The sequence below is a fragment of the Callorhinchus milii genome, unplaced genomic scaffold (assembly GCF_018977255.1).
Source record: "Callorhinchus milii isolate IMCB2004 unplaced genomic scaffold, IMCB_Cmil_1.0 Scaffold2, whole genome shotgun sequence".
NCBI lineage: Eukaryota > Metazoa > Chordata > Chondrichthyes > Chimaeriformes > Callorhinchidae > Callorhinchus > Callorhinchus milii.
In genome coordinates, this window is record NW_024704743.1 from 79,143,418 (window position 1) to 79,170,394 (window position 26,977).

Below are 26,977 nucleotides of genomic sequence, written 5' to 3' on the forward strand. Positions count from 1 at the left end.
TGGTGGTTTGGGCATAGATAGAGCACACAGTCCATCCATACCTCCTTTTAGTTTAGTATGCTTGCCATGCACTATTTGTAATGCTTTTGTCCACATTAGTTTGAAAATTAAATGCAACATTTATCATCTCGAGTTGTTTCCATGTTGAAGAAGTACGCATCTTCCCCTTTTAGTGAAGGAATAGTGTCAGCAGCAGCTTACACCAACAAACCAAGGCTGTTCAAACAACATATTGGTACCTCTCATCTGCAAGATGGTATTTCCAACAATGCTGCACACCTCAGCACTCTATTGGAGTGTCAGCTTGGACTAGTTGAGTGCAAAGTGCTGACATGGGGCTTAAACCTACAAACTTCTTACACAGGAGGGAATGCTACTAACTGAGCCAGGATAACACCTTGTGTAATCTCTGTTGCAATTCAAGCATTCCTTACTATTGTTCAGCTGCCTCAGGTATCCAGCTCTGACCTTCATCACCCAGCATATCTGGAATGAGGTTTTTAGAGGCTTCTAGAAAGCCAGGATTTCTAGTGAGAGGGGGTGTTGCAAATTGCCCACATGCCTATGCGGTAACAGTAACACAGGTACTATCATCTATTCAGTGACATCAAATCCATTGGGTTGTGTCATTGAAAACCATCTGTTTAATATCGGCCATTCTGTAGCTTAATGGTTAGAGTGCTCGCCTCGCAAGTGAGAGGACCTGGGTTTGATTCTTGGGCAGGACGAAATGTTAGGCATGTTTCCTTACTCCACACACCAATGTTTACCTAGCAGTAAGTAGGAATCCGGTTGTTAGTCAATTGATGGATCGCTTTTCCGGGAGTAATAATCCCTTGTAAAAAAAATTGGACATTCAATCCACAACTGTTTGTGGGACACTGCTTTGCACAATTGGCTGCCGCATTTCGCTCACAAAATATACAGTAAATTCACTTCATATTCACAGTATATTCTGTGAAGCATTTTGAGATGTCTAGAAGACGTGATAAGGTGCTATATCAAATACAACGACAACAAAATTGCATTTGTATAGTGCCTTTCATGTCAGAAGGACGTCTCAAGGCTCTGGACAGTCAATGTTTTGGACATAAGTTGGGGGTCGGGATCAGGGAGGTTGGAGGCCAGTGGAGGAAGGAGGCTAACTGAAGGTATGGTCGAAGAGGAGGATATTGAGATGGGTCTTGAAGGAGGCAAGGGAGGGGGCAAGGTGGAGGGACTGCAGGATGGAAGGGGGCAGAGTGGCAGAAGGCCCGCCAGCCAAAGGTGGGGCAGACGAGGCGGGGGCTGTAAAGCAAGCTGGAGGATAAATAAATAAAAGATTATTATTACTATTATCTGGCTTGATGATGGCCAATAGCAATTAGGAGATGAATGGTTTCTCTCTGAGTGTCTTGTGGAAGCTTGTAATATTGGTTGTCAAGCCTATAGAGTACAATGTTTCTTCCTTAAAACAAGTTTGTTGACCAGATAGTTTTTAAGAGGGTATGTAAAAGGGATCTATAAACCTTTAAAAAAACGGCTTGTAGAATGCAGCTCTCTTTCAGGAAATATCTGGTCACTTTCTGTAGGAAATATCTGGTCACTTATACAATATGTGTGCTGTGTTACCTCCGCAAATGTCATCTCCTTTGGCTGTGCAAAGAGATGTAATGATTTCTAGCATATCACAAATGGGCCTACATCAGTCTATCTTACTCCTCATGTAACTGGCTAGCTTCATATACTGTACCTTTGTTCTTGTTCCATCTGCTTATTAACTCGGTTTTCACTGACTTGAAGTTTCTGGCAAACCATGGCAATCAAGGCTATTGAAGGTTATACCTTTGACTCCAGTTCATGCCTCATGTCCCACCAATGAATCCTTGCACCCCAAAGTGGCCATGCTCTGAACATCCAAGACACTCTTACTGACTGCACAAAACATAGCATATACTAGGTTAATTGCTAACTATTTTTTCTAGGTATCATTCAGTCATTCTACCTGCTTCGTGTTCCTTCTGCAACATCAATAAAATGCACTCAAGCAATTTGATCTTGATTTCTACTGGTGCATAATCCTTTAATAGCAATATCTTAACTGTTGTCTCAATCACTTAGCGCATAATTTCTTTGTTTTTGTTGCATTGTAGTATACATTGAGGTCTTAAACCTTGGCAATTCTTATTTAATAAATCCTGTTTGAAAATGCCGAGTCCCAGACTCCATTAACTATGTTGAGTATCTCGTGATGGTGGGAAATTGCGCTCTGGGATGCTACTCCTGCGTGAAGGGCCCTATATAAATGCAAGTTGTTATTGTTGTTGATGAAATTTGAATAGTCTGACTAACTTCCACTTTCATAGCAACTGTTCACTAAGCTGCTGTGATTGGGAAATTGTTCAGACGATACCATATAATCAGTTAGCTGGCAAAACCACCCTTTTTTTGAAAAATAATCTTTTCATTATATTTTTCCTTCTTGAAAGATATTGCGAAAAAATAATATTTCCTTAAACAAATCAATTTAGAGGTTATTAACTCTGCTTTCAATTTAAATGTCAGGAGTTCATGGAAAATCCTTTTGCCATTACGATTTCCTGCGACTACAGTGTCTTTTCTCCAGACTTGTGGATTGCAAAGGATTTACAAACATAAACATCAAAAGAGTAAAGGTCAACTCCTTCCTCCTCCATCATGTAGAATTGGCTTTACTATAGACTCCATCTAAGCACTCAACCTCCTGACGAAAGACTGGCAGGCTCCACAACGTTTCCTCCTGCATTCCCAAAGTCAATAGAATAGTAGAAAAGCTTTCCAACCCCACGTCCTGCTTCAGTGTTCATTTTAGTGAAAATGCTGCTTTGGTTTTATCGTTAAATAAATGCAGATCTAATATGGTGTTTCCAGTAATGTGGGTGGAGAGAGCCATCCCCTTTCAGAAGCTTTAGTAGACAGATGCAATTCAAATGCAATTTAATATACCCACCATACAAAAATTTGGGTGGGGATTAGTTTGGATAATAGGATATTGCTCCTCCATCCTCCATCACAGGAAACAGATGTTCTAGAAGAAATCTCAGAAGATAAAGCGGGAACCATTCCAGTGGCCTTTTGAGCCAAGATATATCACATTACATATTTACTGGCTAGTGTTAAAGGTCCCAAACCACAACTGACTAAATAAAACTCGCCCGATCCTCCCATAAACAGTAAGACAAAGATTCATACATTATTTATAAATTTGAAGTGAGGGCCAGTCACAATAACGCTGACAATGGAGTTCTGAATTGCATTTGTTAATTTGTATGTGCATTTTATGTACATGTTCAGGGCCACTCTTGTTTGTTTGTGAATTACAAATCACATATAAATATTGATGGCAGAGGTTTAAAAAAAACTCTTTTCACTGCAATGAATTACTGACAGATTTGCTAATAATTGGGTTGAATGAGTACATTGTAGTTGGGGGTGTTTTTTTGTTGAAAATCTTAAATTCATTTATGGCTTGGGAGTTCTTCCTATGACTCATGCTGCCTGTTTAATTCATTCGGCACAAGGATGATGGTAACTAGTGATAAAACATTTCTTTAAAAGGATCGACAATAAACAGGAGCAGCAGAACGGAAATGTTAATCAAGGAAACAGATATTTACTTTGGTAACAAGTTTGCTGTGTTAGAAAGGGACCAGACCGGAGTCAATGAACATTGACAGTAGTGTAACAATCGTGTGATGTTTGTCTTAAACTAAAGTTTAGATAAATCCATCAGTTCTGTTGATCCTAACTCTGAAAGGTTAGCATTTCTGAGAATACTGACTCCAGTAGCCAATCCTAGAAGTGATAATAATCCTTGCATCTGACATAACGCCATACTACTTGGTGGAAAGCTCTCAAATCGCTTCACAGGATTTTACTGTAAAGGGTAATGAATTAACAGCTTGAATTGTGTCATCACTCTTTAATCAGCTGTGCTTTCCAATTACTTTATTGTTATTGTGAGTTGTCACATTTACGCTAAGCCTTGAGGGGCCATTTACAGTGGAGCTAAGTTCTACAAAATAATACACACCCTCGCTGAGACCGTTTCAAAAATGGTTTGGCTCGGTAGAAAGTTAATTCTGATCCAGGTTAGGAACAGAAATGATGACCTACTTGTAAAGTTGGGATGTGGGTTGGAACATAAACCTAGTCTTAAATTGGGGTTAGGTTTGTTTTAGGGTCAGCAGAAAAAGGCAAAATTGTTATGGAAGTGTAGTCCGTAGTTTTTGAAGAAAAATATGCAGCATGTGGTGTGGTCTTGAATGTTTGGCTGAAACATGGCAAATGCACAACAAATTAGATCAAGCAGTTCAATGCCGGGTCCTTATTATGCACAAAGCCATTCTCAGTGCAGTCCTTCAGGACAGCGTCCAGGCAAATGTTGGTGTCTATCACACCCATAAGATACTGAACTGGCTCCCAAGGTGACATGTCTAGCAATGGAGTGTTGGAATTGATGAATTACCCTGTGTTGCACTATCTGTAGTCCAGTTTCTGAGCCAGATGTGTCCGTAGTATTGCAGAGCACTGCTGATGACAGCACAACCTGCTTGGCTCATCAGCAGGACTTGGAAGGGCAGAACAATCGCTGGGGGCTGGGATTCCTTCTAAGCTCCTGTTAACCCTGCAAGCCAAAGCTTTAATGGGTAGGGTGGTCCTAGGTGGATAAGCAGCAAGAAAGCTTGCCAGGCAGTGCTCTCAATAGCAACCTGTGTGGTTTAGTTGGTTAGACTCCAGCAGTACCCCAAATTCACACTGTGGGGTCCCTAAACGTTGGCCTTGCCAACCTGCGCCTAATAACAGGGAGAGAGTGCGCATTCCATTTCCGTGTATAGGTGGGATGCAAGGAATTCTCAGCTTGGTTTGGATCATTTAAAGCATGGTGATAGGTTTCCCCGTGTGTCAGACACTCGACTAACCAAAAAAACACCACACAAACCCGGACCGCAGTAGAATGGACCTTTAATTGCCATTCATTGATTTAAATATATATATATAAAACTCTATAAATATATAATTATTGAAGATTTCATCTGATGCGTCCAGGAGTGTTATTGCAAAATCTGTACCTATACTTGTAGGTGCTTCCAATTAATTACTAATGCTGTACCATTTTAGACGATTCTCCTTCAGATGTTCTCGCCTATCATACTATCTTGTGCACACTTATTGACTCGAGGTACAAATGCAAAGATGGGTGTTGATTTCCGAATGCCTGGTCATGTGTGTTCAGTTTTGGACTGTTTCCTCTTGGATGCACCATCTCCATTGCAATAATTTATTTGGGGGGGGGGGGGAGGAAAAAAAATCACCGATCAGATTGGAAATATCAAACAGTGCCCTTTGCAATCTGCAAGAGTTGCAGCCCATCACCTCCCACACAGCAATGTACCGAGTCCACCAGTGTGTTGGTCAGAACGCTTTTGATCACGTTATTTTCCGTAACAACGCAGGTTGTTGCAAAGCTCTTTTTTTTATATATATATATATATATACATATATATTTCTCAGCAGTGACTTGCAACGCCTGCATTCGGAATAACAGGCAGCGAGCGCTTGTGCATTTTTAATTCCAGCCTCTGCTGGTGACACAGATACAATAGCTGTTTGTCAGACATTACAACCCGAGGATGTGCAGTTTCTCAGTGTGTTTTTACAGGGATCTGGTTTCCGTCGAGTTGGCTGGATTTCCTGAAATCTGTGCTGTCAGCCACATTTCTGCCCATTGTGTTGTGTGCTGCTCACACGCTGGACTTTCCTTCCGTTCCTGATTCCCAGCTTTCCAGCACACAGCACAGGGGACGGATATGGAGACAGATCCCAGTCCTCTCCTCTCCATTGCTGCCTCCTCTTCCCCAGCAGCGCGTTACTAACACAGAGCTTTCATCCAGATCGTCTGCGAGAGGGGGGGGAAAAAAAACACCCCCCACTGAGGATCCATTCCTGCCAGAGGATCCGAGGACGAAAGATGGTATAATGGCAATGCATCTCATATGTAAACTTTGGTTTGGAAGAAAAACAGTTGCAGCACTGGTGAGTTATCCCAACCACAGGCGTGGTGACACAGCAGGGAAAATGTAGCAATGGGTGAATTCCACCTGCCCCCTCCTGTATTTTCCTTAATCGTTGTGACTGTGCACAAGCAGGGCTGGAGGGCTGCTGAAGCTCGTTTAATTCCTGGCTCGTTCTCGCCTGAATTGCCTTTAATGCTCAGTTGCTGATGCAGACATACATGGCTGTGAGACAGACATTGGCACAGGCTTCCTTCAGGGGCTTGGCATTTGGAAAACAGATAGTTTTTACAAGATTTCACACAATGTCATTTGTGACATCTCAAACGACGACCAGTAATTTTATTGCATGGTGTGTATATTAAGACTGGGGGCTGACACGTAACCAATTTCTATTTAGGAACGTGGCGTTTTAATAATAATAATCCTTGCATTTGGTGTAGTGCCTTATCACGCCTTCGAGACGTCTCAAACGCTTCACAGAATATACTGTAAAATGAATCGACTGTATATTTTGTGGGCTGCGTTAATTCAATATCATCTGGCATAATTGTCTGATTCTGCATTAAAAGTGTGTTTACAGTTCTAGGAAGCTTGACCAAAACACTCAAACCTTTTCCTGATTTTAACCCCCTTTCTACGTGTATGAATTTAATGGGTGATACGGTATGAAGCTAAGCAGCAATCGAGGTATGTAATAATTTAGGTTTTCATTTTGATCTAATTATGCCCCTTTCATTCATGTAGGTGGGTTTCGTTGTGAAATAAACCATGAGGTCTTCATCTTCTAGGATCTCAACATTCTCTTCAAGGGATTCATTATGGAACAGGTAAACTAAGGATTAAACTTTATCTTTCAAAACAATTTGTCTTTAAGAACTTATGCACCAATATTCTGATCATGAGCAGATATCATTCCTTTAGTCTCTTGTGAGAGTTGGAAATGCCTGTCGGTGACAGATCTATGAGGGAGGGAGGGAGGCCTGGGGGTGGGGGAGGGAGTCAATCACAGAGAGAAGGGCGGGAAAGGGCAACTTACACATCTACTAAGAAATTCTCTTGTCATAGTGAAAGTTGACAGAAGGTTGGCTGAGAGGAGTGGGGGGGGAAGCTGATCGAATAGGTAGGGAGGCGCTAGGGCATGCCTCCGTCCGTACCTCACAACCAACGCAGCTGAAACTTTCGTCCACGCTTTCGTCACTTCCCATCTGGACTATTCCAATGCACTGCTCGCTAATCTCCCCAGCTCCACCGTACACAAAATTAAATTAATCCAAAAGTCCGCCGCCCGAATACTCACCCGCCCAAAACTCCATACCCCCATCACACCAGCCATTGCAAGGCCCCACTGGCTCCCAATTACCGAATGGATTGATTTCAAGATCCTCTCACTCATTTTCAAATCGCTTCATGCCCTCATACCTCCCTACCTATCTGATCTGCTCACCCGACACTCCACCACCTGCTGCCTCCGCTTGGCTGGCTCCGACCTCCTGTTTGTTCCTCGTCCCCTCTGCTCTACTGTCGGTAGTCTTCAGCCACTATGCCCAGAAACTCTGGAACTCTCTCCCTCAATCCCTCTGCCTTGCCCCCTCCCTTCCCACTTTCAAATACCGCTTAAAGACCTTCCTTTTTGATTGTGCTTACGGTCAACTCCCTCTCGTGCTGGGTGTCATATTCCGCCATTGTCAAGCGTTCTGGGTCCCTACCCCGTGTGAAGGACGCTATATAAATGCAAGTTGTTGTTGTTGAGAGAGTTTTCATTGTTTATGCAAATAGGTTAGTTTGGCTGAAAGATAGTAAAACTCATAAAAAAAACTTTAATGTCAGTTTCCAGTAAAAACAACAGGAAATATGTAAGTGGCATTTTTATCACTGTTTGCTTACCAGGACTTTTATATCAGTGATAAATATAACCAGAACCTTAGTATTTACTCTTTAGAAACGTGACCAAATGGATTCTCAGTTCCTCCACCATTTGCGTTCCTCTCCAGTGTAATTGTTCTTGCAGTGAGCTGTAGGAGGGGAGCACAGTCTTAGTTTTAGAATAAGAAGCTATGGTGACGTTTTATCTGGGAGTGGGTGGATGATACATCGGAAAACTTAAATGGACACACGAGGGAATGAAATATTTATGTTGAAAAGTGGCTCTGACTCAGCACATAAACATGTGATTTCCTTGGTCAGCAAATTCAGCCGTCCATCTGAAGTTTGTTTGACCAGTGCGAGGACACGATCTGCTGAGCAGAGATTAGCATTTGCCTGCATTTTTTCTCTCCATATAAAAAGGCTTATGCTTTTAATTTACGGGTAATGTCTTACTGCAATTTTTCCAGGATCTGTTTCATTTTTAATAAACAGTTCTTAAGTCCAAAATATGTTAACGTGAGACGAAGCAGCTTTAATTTACGTCTTCTTGCGATCCAAAATGCATGTGCACGAATACTGAACTGCGCTGCTGCTTAAGTATTCTGCCACAAATTATATTCCCGGGAGAGTTCCTCTCTGAACCAAAATGATGATGTGGCACTGAAAATATATATTCACTATTGGATTGTGCACAGTCTCATGATGTGTATTCTTTTACTTTCCTGATTATTACCTGTAGGTGGCGTAACAGCTCCAGTCAAATGGACAAATAAGTAATTGCATGGATGAGAAAGAGCACAAATAGGTGCAGAATTAGGAGGTGGAAGAGACTTGTTTCTGTTACAGTGATTATCATTCCAACCCCAATAATACAATCTATTTGACGGGAATAATGTGTTCTATTTATATAAAATAAGTATGAAAATTTTAGCCACAAAATTCCATTAACTTTTTATATTAAACCTTTAGGGGATCTAAATTTTTCTTTATCGGTAAAATGAATGTGCACAATCTAAAGCAAGAATATACTGTACAAAACAGCAAAGATATACAATATTTTAAAAGATAAACTCACCCATATACAATTTTACTGAAGGTAAACTGAATAATGCATTGGTTATGCTGAACAAATTTTAGAATGGAAAACTGTAAGATTATTAAATGCTAAATAACTGTAACATATTTTAAATGCTTAATTACAACTATAAACAGTTACAGTTAAAATGATTAAATAATTTCAGTAACTTGTCCTGGAAGCAGAAAAGCAGACAAACGTGCTACACAATTTCAAATTGAAACAACTTATGTGAGTGAATGTGGAAAATGCTTGCTGTACTACTGTAAATCTGAACTGGTATTTTTAGTACCTTACAAGGCTGGGAAAATTCTATACTAATGAAGAAAATCATAATCATAATCGGTAATATCCATGTTACAATGTCAGTCTTTCCAAATATGTAGTGTCATCCTGTACTCATTTATGTATTCAGTAGCGATTTTCTTCGTCCTCAGGGGATTTCTCTAGTGACGTCTGTATGAATTTCCAACAACTATAAAATAACAAGACAAAACAAAATAGTTGTAAAATGTATAAATATATATTTTTGTACAGTCAATTCACTTTACAGTATAATTTGTGAAGCACTTTGAGACGTCTCAACGAGTGATTAGGCACTATATCACATGCAAAGATTATTATTATTTTATTGTAATTATACAAAGCTTAAGGCTTTGAATACCACTGAGTTTTTTTTAATTAACTGGACCAGTTCCAATTAAGCACACTTGCAACAGATCCTTTAATATTACTACCTATTAGCTATCTAACTTTGTAAAACTTTTTAGAAATATCTTAACAGCTAATTATCTGAAACTTAATTTTCCAAAGTGTACAAATTAAAAAAAAATTAATATCAGTTTCACCAAAAATGTGCGAGGCATAAACAACAAGTTATGTCTCGCTGAAAACACAGGACATAGAGACCCGCCACAGCAAGTATCCTGCCTCACAAACTCTTACAGGTCAAATGCACTGAATAATTTCAGTTGTGAGTCCCTTTACTCTCTCTGAATGTGTGCTCCTTCCTCTTTCAGAAACATCTGGCTGCTGATTTGAAATTGTTCTTGATTAATATTCAAGTCCTTCATGTCTACATGAATATCTAATGTGAACAATGGATGCTTATTAATATGTCTTATTATTATTGAAATTACATAAATGCAATCTGACATCTAATAACATGCTTCATTGCACCAGAGCCTTTTGTTGTAAGTAACTGGAATCTCTCTCGGTAAAACAATCCTCGAACACCCATCCCTAAACATACAAAGGAGTAGTGCAGCAAACAGTGTCCTCCTGTAAATGTTACTAAAGAAATCCCCTGAGGACAAAGAAAATCGTTACTGAATACATAAATGAGTACAGGATGATACTATGTATTTGGAAAGACTGACATTGTAATACGGGTTTATTGATTATGATTAAGATTTTCTTCATTGGTGTAGAAATCCCCCAGAACCAGTTACAGTATTTGTGATTTCAATCGTTCTTCTTTATATTCTTCATAAAACTTGTTGCTCGTGATGACTTTATTTTTCCGTGAGCACGTACAGTATGTTTTTGGTGTTTCAGCCCAATCATATAACAATGAAAAGGCACAGAGAGCTCATGGAAATCCTCAACCAAGTGGAAATTTGGTTCCCAGAATCAAACCTAGGTCTTTCTTGTTATTTTTATGTATTTCCTGATCCTTTATGCCACATCTATTTGAGGAATTTATGTAAAGTGGATAAAGAAATGGCAAGCAAATGGTGAAAAGAAAATGTTAGATGGAGAGAGAAAAAGATGAAAAAAAAAGGAAAAAGATAACAGTTGGTGGAGGGTAGAGTAGGGAAGTCGGGTCAGCAGAGAGTTGGCATAGTTCATTTTCACTGCCATCCTTCCCCTAGTTGGCATCTTTCCTCCTCATATTCTTCCTCCTGTTTCTCCTCTATGGGAACGATGGTGGTGAAATCCTACTCAATATGCCACTCAAGCTTGAGGTGGTCACTTAGGCTAGATTGGAGGAAAACTGGAGGGGCTGGTGAGGACAGGACAAGGGAAGGGTGGATGGATGGTGGAGGGGATGCTGGAAGAAGCAAATGAGAAGCACATATGCAAGGCTGATTAGCAGAGCATGCTTTCCTTATTAAAATGCATTACGCAAACAAAGAACAGTTACCATTTCCCGTTGAAATCAACGTGGTTATAAACAGCAGACCTGGCCAGCATGTTTTCTTGTTAATCAGATCTGAGAGATTCAATAGGAACACAGATTTTGATATGCTACAGTGCTGCCGCTGGCTTTGAAACCTTCCCAAGATAAACTCATAAACTGTAATTTTCCTGTGTTAATGTTTTGGTACTAAAAATAAATTGCGCCACCCACTGTCCAGACCGCTTTCCGGCAGCAATGAATGTACAACAGAATTTCGACCCCATAGAGTAAAGTCAGGAAAGATATTGTAGAGAAAAAAATATTTTTGGCTTCTTGAATTTTGTTGTGACAACTATTCAGTGAATTGACGCTCAGAAAAAAGGACAGTTTCGGTGGCACTTTTTTGCTATATTTTTATGAGCAGTTGTCCTAACCTTTGAACTGCTATTCCTATTTCACTTGATATTTTAAATCTGCATTTACACCGAAGGCATTCATGATAAATTATATAATTATTACTACATTCAAGACACGGTTGAGAATATTTGAATTTAATTTGGATAATAATTTTATTTTATTTATAAATTTCCAATCCTCTCATCATTTTTCTTTGCTAGTTCTTTCACACCGTAGTCTGAAAAGGATGGGTAGTTGCATGTTGTGGATGCTGTCAGTGCCACACAACAGTCAGCAATGACGTACACTTGCAGCAGGAGACAGAACGAGTTAATTCTGTTCAAACATGAGCCGTTATACTTAGCACTTGGCTAAGAACTGACATAACTTGCTAGAAGTATAAGTTGGATTTGATTGATAGGGACCCACACCCATCGATGTCCTTGTAGGGAAGGGCAGCACTGCAAAGCCTCGGCTTCAGGATGATTGCAAATATATTTTTTATTTGACTGCACGCTATTTCCACCCTAGCCCTTGCCAGACTGCACTAGCTGCCTGTCCCAGAGAGGATCAACTTCAAGATCCTCACCCTTGTCTTCAAATCCCTCCACTCCTCTGCACCCCCCTACCTCTCTGACCTCCTCTCTCCTTACAACAGTGCCCGTTGCCTTCGTTCCACCGGGTCTGGCCTCCTCCTTGTCCCCGAGTCCTCCGCTCCACCCTCGGCGGCCGTGCCTGCAGCCACTATGCCCCGAGGCTCTGGAACTCCCTTCCTTACTTCCTTCGCCTCACCCCCTCTCTTCCTATTTTCAGGTCTTGGCTGAAGACCTTTCTTTTCGACTGCGCCTTTAGTCACCTTCCTCCCCCACCGTTGGCTCGTCCCCGGGATCTGTTACTGTGAAGCACTCTGAGACACGGTCTGGCTTGGAGGGCACTCTATAAATCCAAGTTGTTGTTGTTGCTGTTCTATATATTAAGTGTGAGCTAGAATAAAATCAATTGAACCTAACAAGCAAGCTCCATACAAGATGGGTAGATCTTTGAGTCCTAGATTGTCACTTATTCCCCTCACCCCCCTTGGGATAGCCTTAAAACTCCACCAGTGGTGTGCTATATATATATATATATTGATCTCCAGGTCCTTGTCAAAAAGGAACAAAGTCAGAATTGTGTAATTTTTCTTTTTTACTGTCATACTGTGACAAAACCACAGAGACCTGGCCGCTCCCTTTCCTTGGCAAGCACCAGTATGCTTCATGTTCCCTGCCCTATCCACCCCATCATCGACAGGCAGGCTTTCAGCATTAATGTGTCAGCCAGGCTTAGTGTTCGCATTCTCAATCTGTTCAAGTGGACGTCAAAGATCCCGTGGCACTATTCAAAAAGAGAAGGGCGTTTCTCCTGGCCAACAATCCCCCAGATAAAATTGTCGCTCACTCTGTGCCTGTTTGTGGGACATTGCTGTGTGCAAAACTGGCTATCACGTTTCACCTACACAATATATAGTCAATCCACTATACAGTATAACTGTAAAAGGCTTTGAGATGTCTCAACAACCTGATAAAGTGTTGTATCAAGACGGAGTCCTGTAGCTCAGTGGTTAGAGCACTCGCTTTGCAAGTGAGAGACCTGAGTTCAATTCCAGGCAGGGCGAAACCTTGGGCAAGTTTCCTTACTCCACACGCCTAATAATAATCCCTCCAAAACCAAAAACAATAATTAAATTGGTCATTTTCAATCTACGACTGTTTGTGGGACATTGCTGTGCGCAATTGGCTGCCGCGTTCGCCCACAAATATACAGTCAATTCACTTTACAGTGTGTTCTGTGAAGCGCTTTGGGACGTCCTCCTGACGTGAAAAGCGCTATATCAAATGCAAGGATTATTATTATTATTATTATCAAATGCAAGGATTATTATTATTCTACCCCGCTCTCTGGAGTCCCTCTGACTCGCTCTCTCCACTTGTTCAAGACATCTTGAAACCATGCTTTTGATCATCTTTCTCCTTCCCACACCGTTGGCTCCCACCCCTAACTTGGGTGGCAATCTAGCTATGCAATGTAGGGTCTTGAACAGCGAATCATAGAAAAGTTGGAACTTAGTTGGGCTGTACGAGTAAGATAGAGATAGGGCAATAGTTTGAGAGAGTAAAGAAGTGAGGATTTTTTTTGAGAGGAGGGAGATGATGATGGAGTTTTGATGAGCTGAATGATGTTAGAAGTTCCATGATTCTAGGGAAAGGTTCACATTGCCTGGAGCTGGTTGGAACAGTTTTTTTTGTCAGCCCGGTCTGACATATGGGGAAACCCATCACCATGCTTCGGAGTATCCAGACCAAACTGAGAATTCCATGCATCCCACCTACACATGGCAATTTCTATGCATTGGAATGGAACATTCTCTCCCTGGAGGGATGCATGTTATTTACTTATTTAGAACTGGTGGCAGGTTTCACGAGGGAGGTGATAAGTGTGACAGCTGAAGGTAAGACGTAAGCACAGGGTGGTTGGAGGTAAGGAAAGATAATGGTCAAGGAATAGAGAAGTATAAGAGGCTTAGGTTACACAGGATTGTATTCATCTTGTGTCAGCTTGGCTCAGTTACTTGGTTATTTTGATTTAGGATTCATTACCAAAAGTGGTATTGAGGCTGGATCAGTAAAATCATTCACTAATCGCCCACTAAGCTTAATCCTCATGCATGGCCCAAAATAATTAGCCTTTTTAAAAGGTTAGGCAGATGGTCCCAGTTTACACTACTTCATAGAGAAATATTTACAGATAATATTCAGCATGTTTAAGTAAAGGTATCTTCAAATACAGAAGTAAATCAAAGAACGGAACTTTGATGAGAATAGTATCGTCTAGGTGTCTTGGTTAACAATAAGGGTGAGAAAGTGTTTGACGAAAACCACCAGTGTAATTGCAATCTTCTGATGGAAACAAGAGTTGCAAAATGTGCCTTGTGTTAAAACTCTATTCTCATCAGTCAGCATGAAATACATGGAGTTCCTGTACAATACGCACTTTATAACCAGAGGGGCTTTATCTCGTGTTTGCGCCATTTAGGCTGCGTTTTTCACATACAAGATATTTTTCAACTCCATTGTCGATTTAATTCGTGGAATATAGAAACGTGTGGGGTGGGGGGGAAGAGAGGAGATACATGCATAGACATTGCATGTTGGAATGCTGCATTTGACCTGCACATCACCCTGCTATGGCAGTACTGTTGTCGCAGAGGGAGCTTTAAGCAACACACTTGATGTTCTGGGGAGCACTGGAGACAAACAACAACAACAAAATTACATTTAAAAAGCAAAAACAGTTATCTCCCTTTGCTGCCTTTGCAGGACACTACTCAAAGTAGTCAAACAGCTACCACACATACTTAGTGCTGATGCAATGGAATAAAGTCTGGCATTTCTCTCGCGTGCGAAAATCAGCAAAGCCTTTGCCTAATCATCCTGATATCTTAATAACAATAACAGAAATTGCAAAAAGGCCAAGTGTGAAGCCACAGCTCTTGGGCTTTGCTATTGTTATTTAGATAAGTGATTGTCAATATGTTAGGGCTTAGGCCCCATTTGTAAACCCTGATGGCCTGTCCTGACCCAGTAGATAGCTTTAGTGCAAAAAATATGTAAGGTACACATTAACAAAATAAGTACTAAATGCAGCAAATATTAAAATATAGTATTTAAGTATTTGTTGTCTAAATCCTAGGTTGTACTTAATAAGAAACCTGAGCTTGCTTCTCTTTAATACGTTTATCAAAGTTTGATGCAAAAGAGTTCTCACTGTCACCGCTACTTGCAACAGGACAGTTTAAAAATGTCTCCACTTCACTGACTAAAATACACTCCAAATTCTCCACTGAAAGATTACAATTCCAAACTCTTCCTTCCACGAACAGCAGATTATTCAGAACTCAGCAGCTTGTGTCCTCTTTCCACACCAAGTCCCGTGAGATGTTTAAGAGCCTAGTCCTCACTTTTAAAGCCCTCCATAATGTTGCTCCTCCACACATTCCCTGCGCTCGGCGGGCATTAGCCTGCTCCATGTCCTACGCCATGTCTGCCCTACCATCTGTGGTCAGGCCTTCAGCGTTTCTGCCCCCACCCTCTGAAACTCCAGTCTGGAGTTCCTTCACCTCAGCCCCTTCCTTGCTTTCTTCAAGGCCTGTCTCAATGGCTTCCTCTTTGACTGTGCCTTCTGACAACCTCCCACTTCCAGCCCCCTTGCACTCCACCCCTCCTGAATCCACCCCCCAGCTCGGGTGCAAATCCTTGTCTGTCCTGCGCCTTGGGACGTCCTCCCGACATGAAAGACGCTATGTAAATGTAATTTGTTGTACCCTAAAATGATGGAATGTTACATTTAATTGGCTAATCACTGGCACCTGCTGCTGTTTAAGTAACTTTTTGTTAATGTATTTTGTGAATGTGTATATTGTATATTGAGGGAAAGAAATATTTAGTAATCCAGATGGTTTTTCAACTAAAGCTATTTACTGGGCCTTCAAAATTTAAATAACTTCATTACAGGGCTTCTGCCGCAAATTCTCGGCGTTCCAAAACTACCACTCCGTTGTTCGTATTAATACAGTGAACAGCCGTTCTCGGCCAGCCAAGATAAGTTGTGGACTGAGCTTTAAAATCGCCTGTTGTTCTGGGATGTTGAGAAATTATAACTGGCAGTTCTTATGGTAGAAACTCATGCACATCGATAATATGTTGTAAAGCATTAGTGGCAATTATATATTTTTAAAAAAAGAAACTGAGTTTCTGTACATGCAGAAAAGCATCATACTGTGTCATTGCAGCATCACCTGGTGTGCATGCAACATGTTGATGTCATGAATAATGCGCCACGTGCAAAATAAAAGTGGAGGGAGCATAAAGAGTGACCGTCAATTGTCTACAACTCCATGTGACGTTGTTCTTTGTGCTGCAAGAGGCAAAACTAAACCAGTAAAAGAAAGGCAAAAGAGAAACAGCGAGGGAGCCATTCAGTAGTGAAAAACAGACATTTACTCAGAGTGAAAGAGAACTATTCAGTGTGTACATGGCAGGCACTCTGGTGTGTGTGGCACGAGAGAGGGAGATAATCTTTCACATTTTAAGTGAGCAGTAAATGTGAGAAGGATAAGGGAAATAGAATGATGAGGGCTGCCATAGCTTACCCAGTCCAAATCTGCACTTGGGTAGATCTTTTATCTGCATCCTCTCTTAACAGGATTCTTCCAGGAGGCTTCCGAGGGACTGCAATGGATGGTGTAGGACAGAAATGGGGTGTGGGGGATCAGGAAGTAGTTCAGTATCCCCCAGATTACAGTATTATTATGGAGCACAATGGTTATCAGTATATTTGCCTAAAAAGAACATAATCTTTGGAACTCCATCCCACAATGCCTTCGCCTTGCTCCCTCCCTTGCCTTCTTCGGAGCATGACTCAAAATCCTCCTTTTTGACCGTGCCTTCAGCCACCCTCATACCTCTCTGCCCTCTCTCATCCCAACCCTACCCCCCATGCTTGGGTCCTGATCCTCAACTGTTCAGCGTCTTGGGACGTCCTCCCAATGTGAAAGGCGGTATACAAATCTAATTTTGTTGTTGTTGTAGTCACTGCACTTTACAGTAAATACTATAAAGTGCTTTGAGAGACATCCTCCTAAAGTGTATATCAAATGGAAGGATTATTATTACATTTCACAACCATGTTTTATAACAAAGATATGAAAGGTTTACAATATCCTTAATGTATTTGAGAGACAAAGATGGGCAGAAAAAATGGGGTCCTCGTGAAGGGATTTTTTTAATCTCCTTCTGCATTTTCTTTTAAAAATCTTTTTTGGACTTAATGTGGATTTCATGTGGAAAACGTACTTGGTGCCCCCTCAGTTGTAGCTCAACAAAGCAAATGTACAAGTAATCTCAAACTCACATCGCAAGCGAGGACCTGGTTTCGATTCCTGGGTGGGGTGAAACCTTAAGCAAGTTTCGTTACTCCACACGCCTAAGTTATTAATTGATTAGTGGATTGCTTCTCCAGGGGTAATAATCCCTTTTTAAAAAATTCAGTCTGCCACTGTTTGTGTTACATTTCTGTGTGCAATCGGCTGCCGCCTTTCATCCACAAAATGTACAGTCAATTCACTTTACAGTATATTCTGTGAAGCACTTTGAGATGTTATGAAGACCTGATAAGGGGGTATATCAAATGCAAGGAATATTATTATTATTAATATTATAATAATCCTTACGTTTGACATTGTGACTTTTGTCAGGAGGACATCTCAAAGTGCTTAACAGACAGTATTTACTATCAAGTGTAATGACTGTGTACTTTGTGGACGAAGGTGGCAGACAACTTTCACTCAGGAAGTCTCACAAATAGCAAATGAAGGGTGAGACCAATTTTTTTTAAGGCATCCGCCTGGTGTGAGAGGTGCTATATCAAACAAAAAGATAATTATTTATTATTATAGACCCTGTGTGTGTGTGTGTGTGTGAATGGAAAAATGAATCATTCATCGTTTATAGGAGAAAGAAACAAAGAAAGAAATGTGTCAAGACAGAGTGACTAAGTGAGATAATAAAATGGAAAGTGAAACCCACACAGACAAACGGGCACAAACACACCTCGGACATGTTTTGAGGGAGCTGAGTGGTGGGTGTTGGGTTTGCAGCATTTAAAACATGCTTGTAGCCCAAAGTCTACCAAACGCCGAGTATTATCGAATGAAGCGCTCTGGGACGCTAACCTGCGTGAAGGGCGCTGGATAAATGCAAGTTGTTATTGTCGTTGTTATTATGTGTTTCCGCCTGTGGGAAGCAGAGTGGCCAATTTAGGTCAGTGCTTTTGAAACTGTATAAAAGATCTTCAAAGGGGGTGGTGGGAGGGGAAATACACGTTTTGCAGGTTTAACTTAAAAATGTGACAACTAAGCTGTTTAATTCTTGCACAAGCCAACAACAAAAAAAAACACGCCCAATTGGGCGTGAACCCGCCCAAACGGGGTGGGTGGTGGTGGTGGCGGCGCGGGGGGGGTGAAGATGACGCATGCGCAGAGCACTTCCTTGTTTTGCCACGTGACCGGCGTCTGTAGCGCGGCGCGAGAGCAACCGTCTGCAGCTCGAGCGGAGCGACCGACACACTGACCTGACCGCGCGCCGGCGCCCCCCCCCCCACCGCGCGCGTTTGACGGTTGATCTCTCTCATCTCTCTCTCTCTCTCACACACTCACTATTTCTCTCTTCCTCCTCTCCTCACCAACTCACTCACTCCTCGTCGTCGTCCACCGTGAAGGATGCCCGATCAAATCTCGGTGCCCGAGTTCATCGCTGAGACGACGGAGGATTACAACTCGCCCACCACGTCCAGCTTCACCACCAAACTGGTCAACTGCAGGAACACGGTGACCCTACTGGAGGAGGTGAGGCGCACACACACACACACACACACGGGGGGGGCAGCCATTTATTACACTGCCATACCTCTCTGGGTTGTTCCTGCACATTTTTGTGTGTGTGTTTGCCGTACAGTTGTTGTTCTTTTATTTTTTTTTGTCTGTCTGTCTGTGTTTTTGCTGTTAGTAGATTGTGCTTCGCGTTGGCACCCGGTGGTTTCTGCCGCCGAGTGAGGTATTGATTCTGGTGTCGTGTGGGTGTTGCATAACCGCAGTTGTCTGAGGGAGGGAGGGAGTGACTTCTGGCGAACTGATGGTGCCACTCGCCGGGGTGGGGTGGGGTGGGGGGCATTACATGCTGAGTGCTGCAAGAAGTACAGCCAAGTATCTTCAGTCTGGCAGCAGCTCACACGCCCTCCTCCTTCACCCCCCCCCCCTCCCCCCCACCACCCGCGCCTTCTCTTTTTCTTTTTAATTTGAACCATATTTGATTGGCTTTATTCTGCTGTGCCTTGCGGAACATCCAGCTCCAGCTCACATACATGCAAGAAGAGTCTTTGAATCCCCTCCCTCCCCTCTCCCCCCCATTAAAAAAATGTTTTTGTTTTAACGCAATCGCATGCGGGTGTGTGTGTGTGGGGGGGGGGAACTAGGAAGAATATATAGGGTTCACGGCAAAAAAAAATACACACACACCCTGTGTGCTGGACAGAAAATAGTATTTTTTTTGTTAGCATTATATCATTGTTTACAGCTTCGTGGTTTTTTTTGTGTGGTGGTGCCCGGTTCTGAGGCTGAACTCGCAGCGTCAGTTGGATTTTCTGACTGTCATCCATTAGCGAGTGCGTGGGGCTGCACAGGGGTTTTTTTTTTTTTTTTAAAAAAAATCGCATGTCTTTACATCGCCTTTAATGCTGGTTGAGATCACTCAGAGGCGGTATGTTTTCGACTCTCTTAAGGGCGATCGTGTTGTAGGGATTACTTTTTGTGTGTGGAGCAGTTGACAGGGATTGTAAATGTTTTTGTGTGTGTGTTCGCCGGGTTTCCCATCTCTCTGCTCCTTTCTCCATCTCCGGCGGGGATGGGAAGGCGCTATTGGTGCAGAATTGAGGTGGTAACTGGGCCTCAGATCGCGCCTCGGCTCCTCGGGTTTGCTGGTTTTCACAGGGTTCGCAGAAAACGTGGGATATTTTAAATTGAATTCCAGTTTTGCCTTTTCATATGCAAATGGCTTTTGGGTTGTTTTGCGCTGGGCACCATTCCCCAGATAAGGGGTGGTGGTGGGGGTGCAACTGTCCTACTCCTGAATGCCTGGCAATGGTGTTTTTAAACTTGGTAGTAGGTGCATGACTGGTATTGTTTGCTTTTGCCTTCTAATTTTTCTCTTTTCCTCTGGCGAGGTATCTTCCCTCAATTTGGATCTAATCCACAGTGATGTGTGGGTGATCTGTGTAGGAGTGACTGAATTGTATAACTCTTGGGAGCATCATGTTAGCACAACAACAGACTGGCCTGTTTCTTTGTTCTTGCAACCACTGAGAAGTACTGTACTTTTGTTAGGTGATGTAGTGACTGTATTTCCAGTTAATAAAGAAAACCAAAATGTATCAGTATTCCAGTGCTATGTTCAAAGAAGCGTGCATGTAATGGCAGAGCAATGTGTGTACAATTAATTTTGGAAATTACTTTGAAGAATATGATCCAGTTTATGTTTATTTGCAGATGTGTGCAATTTGGTTTCTTAAAGGATGTTACAACACACCTGTACTTGGTAACTTAATTTTAGCTAGTCCAACAAATATTTAGTGTTTCCCCAAAACTTTTAGAAATCAAAGAAATTAGGTTAATTCATTGTTGTACAACTACAATAAATTTACATTTGTATAGCACCTTCCACATTGGTAACACGTCCCAAGGCACTGGGTTTGTACCTGAGCTTAGAGTGGGAGCTCTAGTTGTAGTCTTTCTGATGTGAAGGGCAGTATACAAGTGTAATTTTTTGTGTTGTTGTTGTAGTCATGAAGAAGCTCATAGGTTAGTTTAGAAATTGGGAATAGTGAATACATTGCAACATCCTTATCAATTGTATATCTCAGTTCACCGTGATATTGTGGAACTTGTGTAGAAAGGAAAGTTAAGAATGATGCAGGCACATAGACATGAGTGGTCTTTCATCATGTATTCATTTTATCAAAAAGTGAATTGATTTGCCTATTTTCCTCACCAATGATACAACATTTTTTTAAAAATTGCACTTTTGAATCAGTTTTCCTCCTCAAGATATTTGACTCATTTTGCATTCTTCTATATAATTTTACAGGTTCTCTCTAGTACTCAAGTAGCTGTTATTAAGTCATTACTAGTAAATGAACATTGGAAGGCTGTTTGCATGTGAGTTGTGAGGTGCAGTGCATTCTATCTGAATCAGATCTTGTCCTTATTTGGAGTCCACCCCACAAAAACATCAACAACAAATTGCATTTCACCTTTCATATTGGGAGGATGTCTCAGGATACTGGACAGTAGAGGCTCTCACCTGAGTTGGGGGTTCAATTTGGGAGGGGTGGTAGCCAGGGAGTTGGATGGTAAGATGACCGAAGGTGTGGTCAAAGAGGAAGGTCTTGAGATGGACTTTGGGGTGAAGTTAACTCCTGGACGGATTTTGAGAGAGTTAGGCTGACAGCCTAACTGTCAGTGGTTGGGCAGGCAGGGCTGGGGACATGAAGCAGGCCTGTCAAGCGGGCAGGCATTTTAGAAGGTCACAGAAGTAGGATGGGGGTAAGACTCTGGAGAGGTTTAAAAATAAGCATGAGGATCTTGACCTTGATACTCTTGGGGGATGGGGAACCAGTGAAACTGGGTGAGGATGGGGTTGGTAGGCTTGTGCAGGAGAGAAGAGCTGCAGAGTTCTGGATGATCTGCAGCTTGTGGAGGGAAGAGTTGGGAAGGCTGACAATCAGGAAAATAGTCGAGCCTAGATGTGATAAATACGTGGACGAGGGTCTTGTCGACCAGAGGATAGAGTTAGTGTCCCAGGCCGGTGATGTTGCAGAAGGAAAAGCTGAGTGTGTACAGGATGGATTTGGGGTTTAGAGATCAGTTGAGAGTAAAACAAGATTCCACACTGACTGTGAGGTGGAGTTGCATCATTGTAGATTGATGCTGTCATTGCCTGAGGTGGAAAGGCACTGATGGGAACCAAGCAAGAGAGCCTCGATTTTGCTGGCATTCAACTGTAGAAAATTAGCTCTCATCCATGACTTGATGGCAATCAGTCAGAACAGCAATTGTCCTGGAATTCAAGGTGGAGGAAGAGGGGTTTGGGTGTCAAACGCATACATGTGGAAATTAACCCCATGCCTAAGGATGACCTTGCTGAGAGGAAGCATTTAGTTACTAAAGAGAAGAGGACTAAGGATAGAACCTTGAAGAATGCCATATGTGACGCTGCGGGAGGAGAAGCAGTTGGCTGATACCAAGTGGGGGTATTTTAGTTCACATGTGCAGTGCATATATACACACTTAGGAGCACAAAACTGATTTCTTCTCCTTCTAGCTAGTTGCCCTGGCCCAAATTAATGTTGTCTTATTGTTCTGAGCACAGGCTGGTATTCAAACCTGTGAACCTTGTTGAGTGGCCAAGCTCAAATTGGTGCAGGATGAGATCAAATGGGCTGAAAGGTCGTATTCATCCAAACCGATCTTGTTTGTTTCTAAAACATCAGCGAATATTTATGGAGACTTTTGGGCTGTGGGTGGGGAATCAAACATTGATCTATTGGAGACCAGCGCTCTCGAGAAGTGTTGTGGTGCATATGCAGATAACCTACTCTGTTTGATAGAATGGGTATCTTTCCAGCATGTCCCTTAAAGCCACTGATCAAAATAACTATTTTACAGGGCTTTCTGGAGGAACTCTAAAAATGAAAAATATTTAATGAAATTGGTAATTTCATGGGTAAGTACCTGTAACTGATGGTATTTATCCATACAGCTTAGTGCTGTTATTTTTAAACACAAATAGCATGTGTTTAAATGAAGTACATCTATTGAAAAAAGTTATTGAAGAAATTAAGCAAAGCAAAATCTGGTTATTTGCAGGAGGCTATTCTTGTGGGAGCAAAACAATGTAATGAGTGGTTCTCCAGCTTTATGCAGAATTTGATGAAATCTCTATCGTATCCAGGATCCTGTGTTATGTGGTCCAATGCATATTAACATGCTGTTGGTTGTTTCTGTATAGTTGGAGCTAAAGTGACTAAATGCTAATCCATCACTTTAGGTGTCAATGGTTATGGTACCATTGGAAGCAGTAAATAGGCCTTGTTTGCACTCGTAATGAATGTGTAAGAACTATTAAAGCCTAATTATCTGCAATTCAAAACTCCATTTTTTTCTTGGATGGGGGGGGAAGAAAATCAAGAGAGAAAATTGCTCTGAATCTGTCATTGACTTACATTTTCTGCCCATGTTAATGGAGACAACAATAATATTTTTATTAATGCAATTCCAAACGGAGCCTTTAATTTAATTGCTAAAAACAAATGCAATAAATTCTGCCACCAAGGGCCATCGAATGCATCCTGAAGCACATATGTACAGTGCCATGCCGAGATCATCTGTGCACTGTTAAGAGTTTCAGAGATTATCTATGAGCAACTATGATATGTCGTCGATTGGCAGGACTGGAATTTATGCGCATTCTGGAAGCTGATCAAGCCAAATCCATTTTTTTTCCAGGGAATATTGTGCGTTTGTGGTGAATATGGGTTTAAAAACTAATTTGAAAATGTGGAATTCACTACAGAAGCTGTGGTTAAAGCAGATAGCACCAATGCTTTAAAACAAAATTTGAAGTAAATTGGCTTTAGTCTTTCTTGTATAGTTTTGGAAAATTACTGTCATCTATCATTCTGCTTATACAGAAGTAGTCACATAATCAGCACTTGTGAAAATGTAGGTGTGAAACAAACATCCTGTCACTCCATAGAATATCTTATAAGTCCCCTTAACACCTTGAATCTTAAACAATTTACCTTTTAAATGTGTCATCTTTTGAAACCTTTTCCTGTGGCAAGAAAGCTCTTCAAGTCCATCAAGCACCTCACACAAAGCTGCCTCTTTCCCCAATGAGAAACTCCTCTATGGCCTCCCCCCACATCATCCTATCTCTGCAAGGTCCTGACCCAGCTGTTCACTTTTGCCCGGCAAACACCAGCCTGCTTCATACCCCCACACCTCATCTGCCCCACCATTGCCATTCTCCCCCGTTCTCTGAAGCTCCATTCCCGGAGCTCCCTCCCCTCTTTCAATGCATATCAAGACCAAATTCTTTGACCGTGCTTTCGCTCATATTTTCCCATCTCCACCCCACCTCCCTCGGCTCCCACCCCCAGCTCGGTGCCCAGCCAGCAATGTTGAGCCCTTTAAGACATCCTTGTGATGTTTTATTAAAAGGCGCTGTGTAAATGTTCTGTTTCTGGAAGGGAAACAGAAATATTGTTTATGACATTCACAAATGGGGCATCCGCAGCAAAAGGTTGTGGCACCCTGTCTTAGACAATATTGTGCATTGTCTAATGTTTTTCAACAGTGGTACTACAATTATATCATATGGACTGGTGGGGAATAGAATAGATTTGTGTGGGTTCTATGAGTCCATGGAATTGTAAGGGTTATAGGGAACTTGACCAAAATCAATTGCTCAATACAATACTTGTATCTCTATTTTTCATCTCCATTGTTTTATTTTGTCTGTTTACAGACTATTTACTGAATTGTGTTTTATTGTGTGGTATTATGGATTATTTGAATGTGCTTTAAAAAATTTGAGCATAACGGATTACTCAATTCGAAAGGGAAATTGCTTGCTGTTTTTACTTTCATGATGTGGGGAGCTATACCTTCTGGAAGGCTATTTTTTCTAAGGAGAAAAAGTTATTGCAATATGTATTTAAAACCTCCCTATTTTGTACAACTATTTGTATGTTGTGTCATGCTCCTTGCATGACAATTTCACATATCTAGCAGTAATGCCCATTCTTATGTCTTTGAATTAGAAATAGAAAATGCTAGAGATGCAGATCAACACAATAACATTACTTTCTTGAGAAGGTGAATTTGCGATCTAGGTGGAGAAAATCTGCAACATAAAAAAAAACATTTCTTATGATTTGTTCAGTGTTCAGAATTCATGCCTTTGCCTATGATGAACCTTATTTGGGATCATCCGATGTCTGATACGCACGGCCTAAGAGTATTAAAACCAGACTGAGAGTTCCACAAATGTTAGAAAATTTTCATCTAACTGTAATGGAGTGGGTAAGTACTGTCTTCATGGAGGGATACAAGACTCCTGGGGGAAAGAGGGGAAGAAGTGAGTAGGGCCTCTTTGGAGCTGAACTAGCTCCAACGTGACATTAATGGCAATAAAATGTCGGAATCAAATCAATCCTCTGTGGCGATCTCGGGAGTTTGGTTCCTGAACCAAGAAGGTACAACAACAAGACGTAAGCTTTGAGTTGTAAAACAGAATTTCAGGACAGATACCAGGAAGGGTTTCTTTATTCTGATGGTAATTAATGACTGGAACAGATTGGTTGAGGTCAGGACTCTGGACTCATTTGAAAATTATCAAGCGCAGGTTGGTAAGAGTATGAGAACTCCAGATAATGTGTTGGGGACTGCTGGGGTTTAACCAGCTAAAACTGCTCATGTCGGCATACAAACATACCCAGCTTATTCTCTTTTTGGGGATTCCTAACTACAACTAATTGGAACTGCAGAATACCATCTTTCCTGGCCATCAGCAGAGTGGCTGTTTAGCCCAGCAGTGCATTTTTCCTACTGCAGTATTACGAAAGGTGCAGCAGCATACAAATAGTCATAAGGAGCAAATTATTTTGCTCGCATTTTGCAGCGCAAGATATTCCCAATGTTCCAATTTATTATTATGAAATAACTCACTTAATTTTTAACTTGTTTTTATTTTGGTTTGCAGAAAGAGTTTGAAGAAAGTAAAATTTTAAGTTAATTTAATGGGAAAAATATACATTAATGTACTGGCAATCGATTCTGTCTCATTGCTGGTGAATGAATTGTTATGGGTTCACTTCACTATTACTTTTTAATATCACTTTTTAATAAGAATATCTCAGTTTTCAAATTGAAATTAATTTTCTTTCAAATTTCCTTCCTTTCTATAGAACATATACATTCTCTACACCCTTCCCTTGACAGCATAGGTTCTGGACTTACCATGTAGCAATAAAATTGCATCGTTTAAACTTGTGGCACCACATATTGGAGTTCCAATTTGGCATTGTTCGCAAATGTCAGCCCATCTTAGTTGGCAGCACTCTCTGAGTCAAGGTTATGTATTTGAGGCCCAAGTCAGGACTTTGGGAAGTGTAAACTGACACTCCAATAGCTTGTGGTGGGAGCCGTCCTTCAGGTGAGACTTTAAACATTCTGCTTATTCAGAATTTAGACTTTAAAGAAACTCTGGCACTGTTCAGAATGAGAATGAAGTTTCTTCCAGTGTCCTGGCCAACTTGTGTGCAAATTAGCTGCCATGTTCATCTACAATGCAGGTGCTAAATTGTACAGTAAAATCTATGAAGCCCTTTGAAACGATCCAATGACTTGGTAAGATGTTATATCAAGTGCATAGATTATTAGTGTAATATAAAACTATTATAATAGCACCGTTACAATTTGAAATAGTATTTTTGCTTTCATTCCCAAAAGTATACAATAATATAATTTGGGATTAAAATCATGCTTCGTATTAACTCTGACTTAAATTTTGTCCTTCAATTTTGTGGCTTTTAGTCACCTCCTACCTTAGTCATTTGACATCATATTCCTGTATTATCAGGCGGGAGCGGCTGTATGAAGGTTCTTGAAATTAAGGGTAGTTGGATATATCTATAAAGCAGGTTGGAAATTGAAATACAGTTTAACCCTTAGAAGACTACAGAATTGTTTCTTTATCAAGTGGAAGTAAACTACTCCAGAGTACTGTACTGTTTGCTAGGCACAGATGAATCGACTGTTTGGGTTGTTTC

At 41.3% G+C, this 26,977-nt stretch overlaps 1 protein-coding gene across 3 annotated transcripts in view; it reads left to right on the forward strand.

Moving 5' to 3' along the window:
* The first annotated feature begins 5,970 nt into the window (after positions 1-5,970).
* The window catches only part of LOC103185093 (arf-GAP with SH3 domain, ANK repeat and PH domain-containing protein 1), a 123,122-nt gene continuing 102,115 nt past the window's right edge, over positions 5,971-26,977 (forward strand). For all 3 annotated transcript variants that reach the window (XM_042332547.1, XM_042332549.1, XM_042332548.1), the window contains exons 1-3: positions 5,971-6,054; positions 6,780-6,862; positions 18,809-18,935. In XM_042332547.1, coding sequence (XP_042188481.1) covers positions 6,804-6,862; positions 18,809-18,935 — 186 coding nt within the window. In that variant the 5' untranslated portion in view covers positions 5,971-6,054; positions 6,780-6,803. The remainder of the gene's footprint in view (positions 6,055-6,779; positions 6,863-18,808; positions 18,936-26,977) is intronic.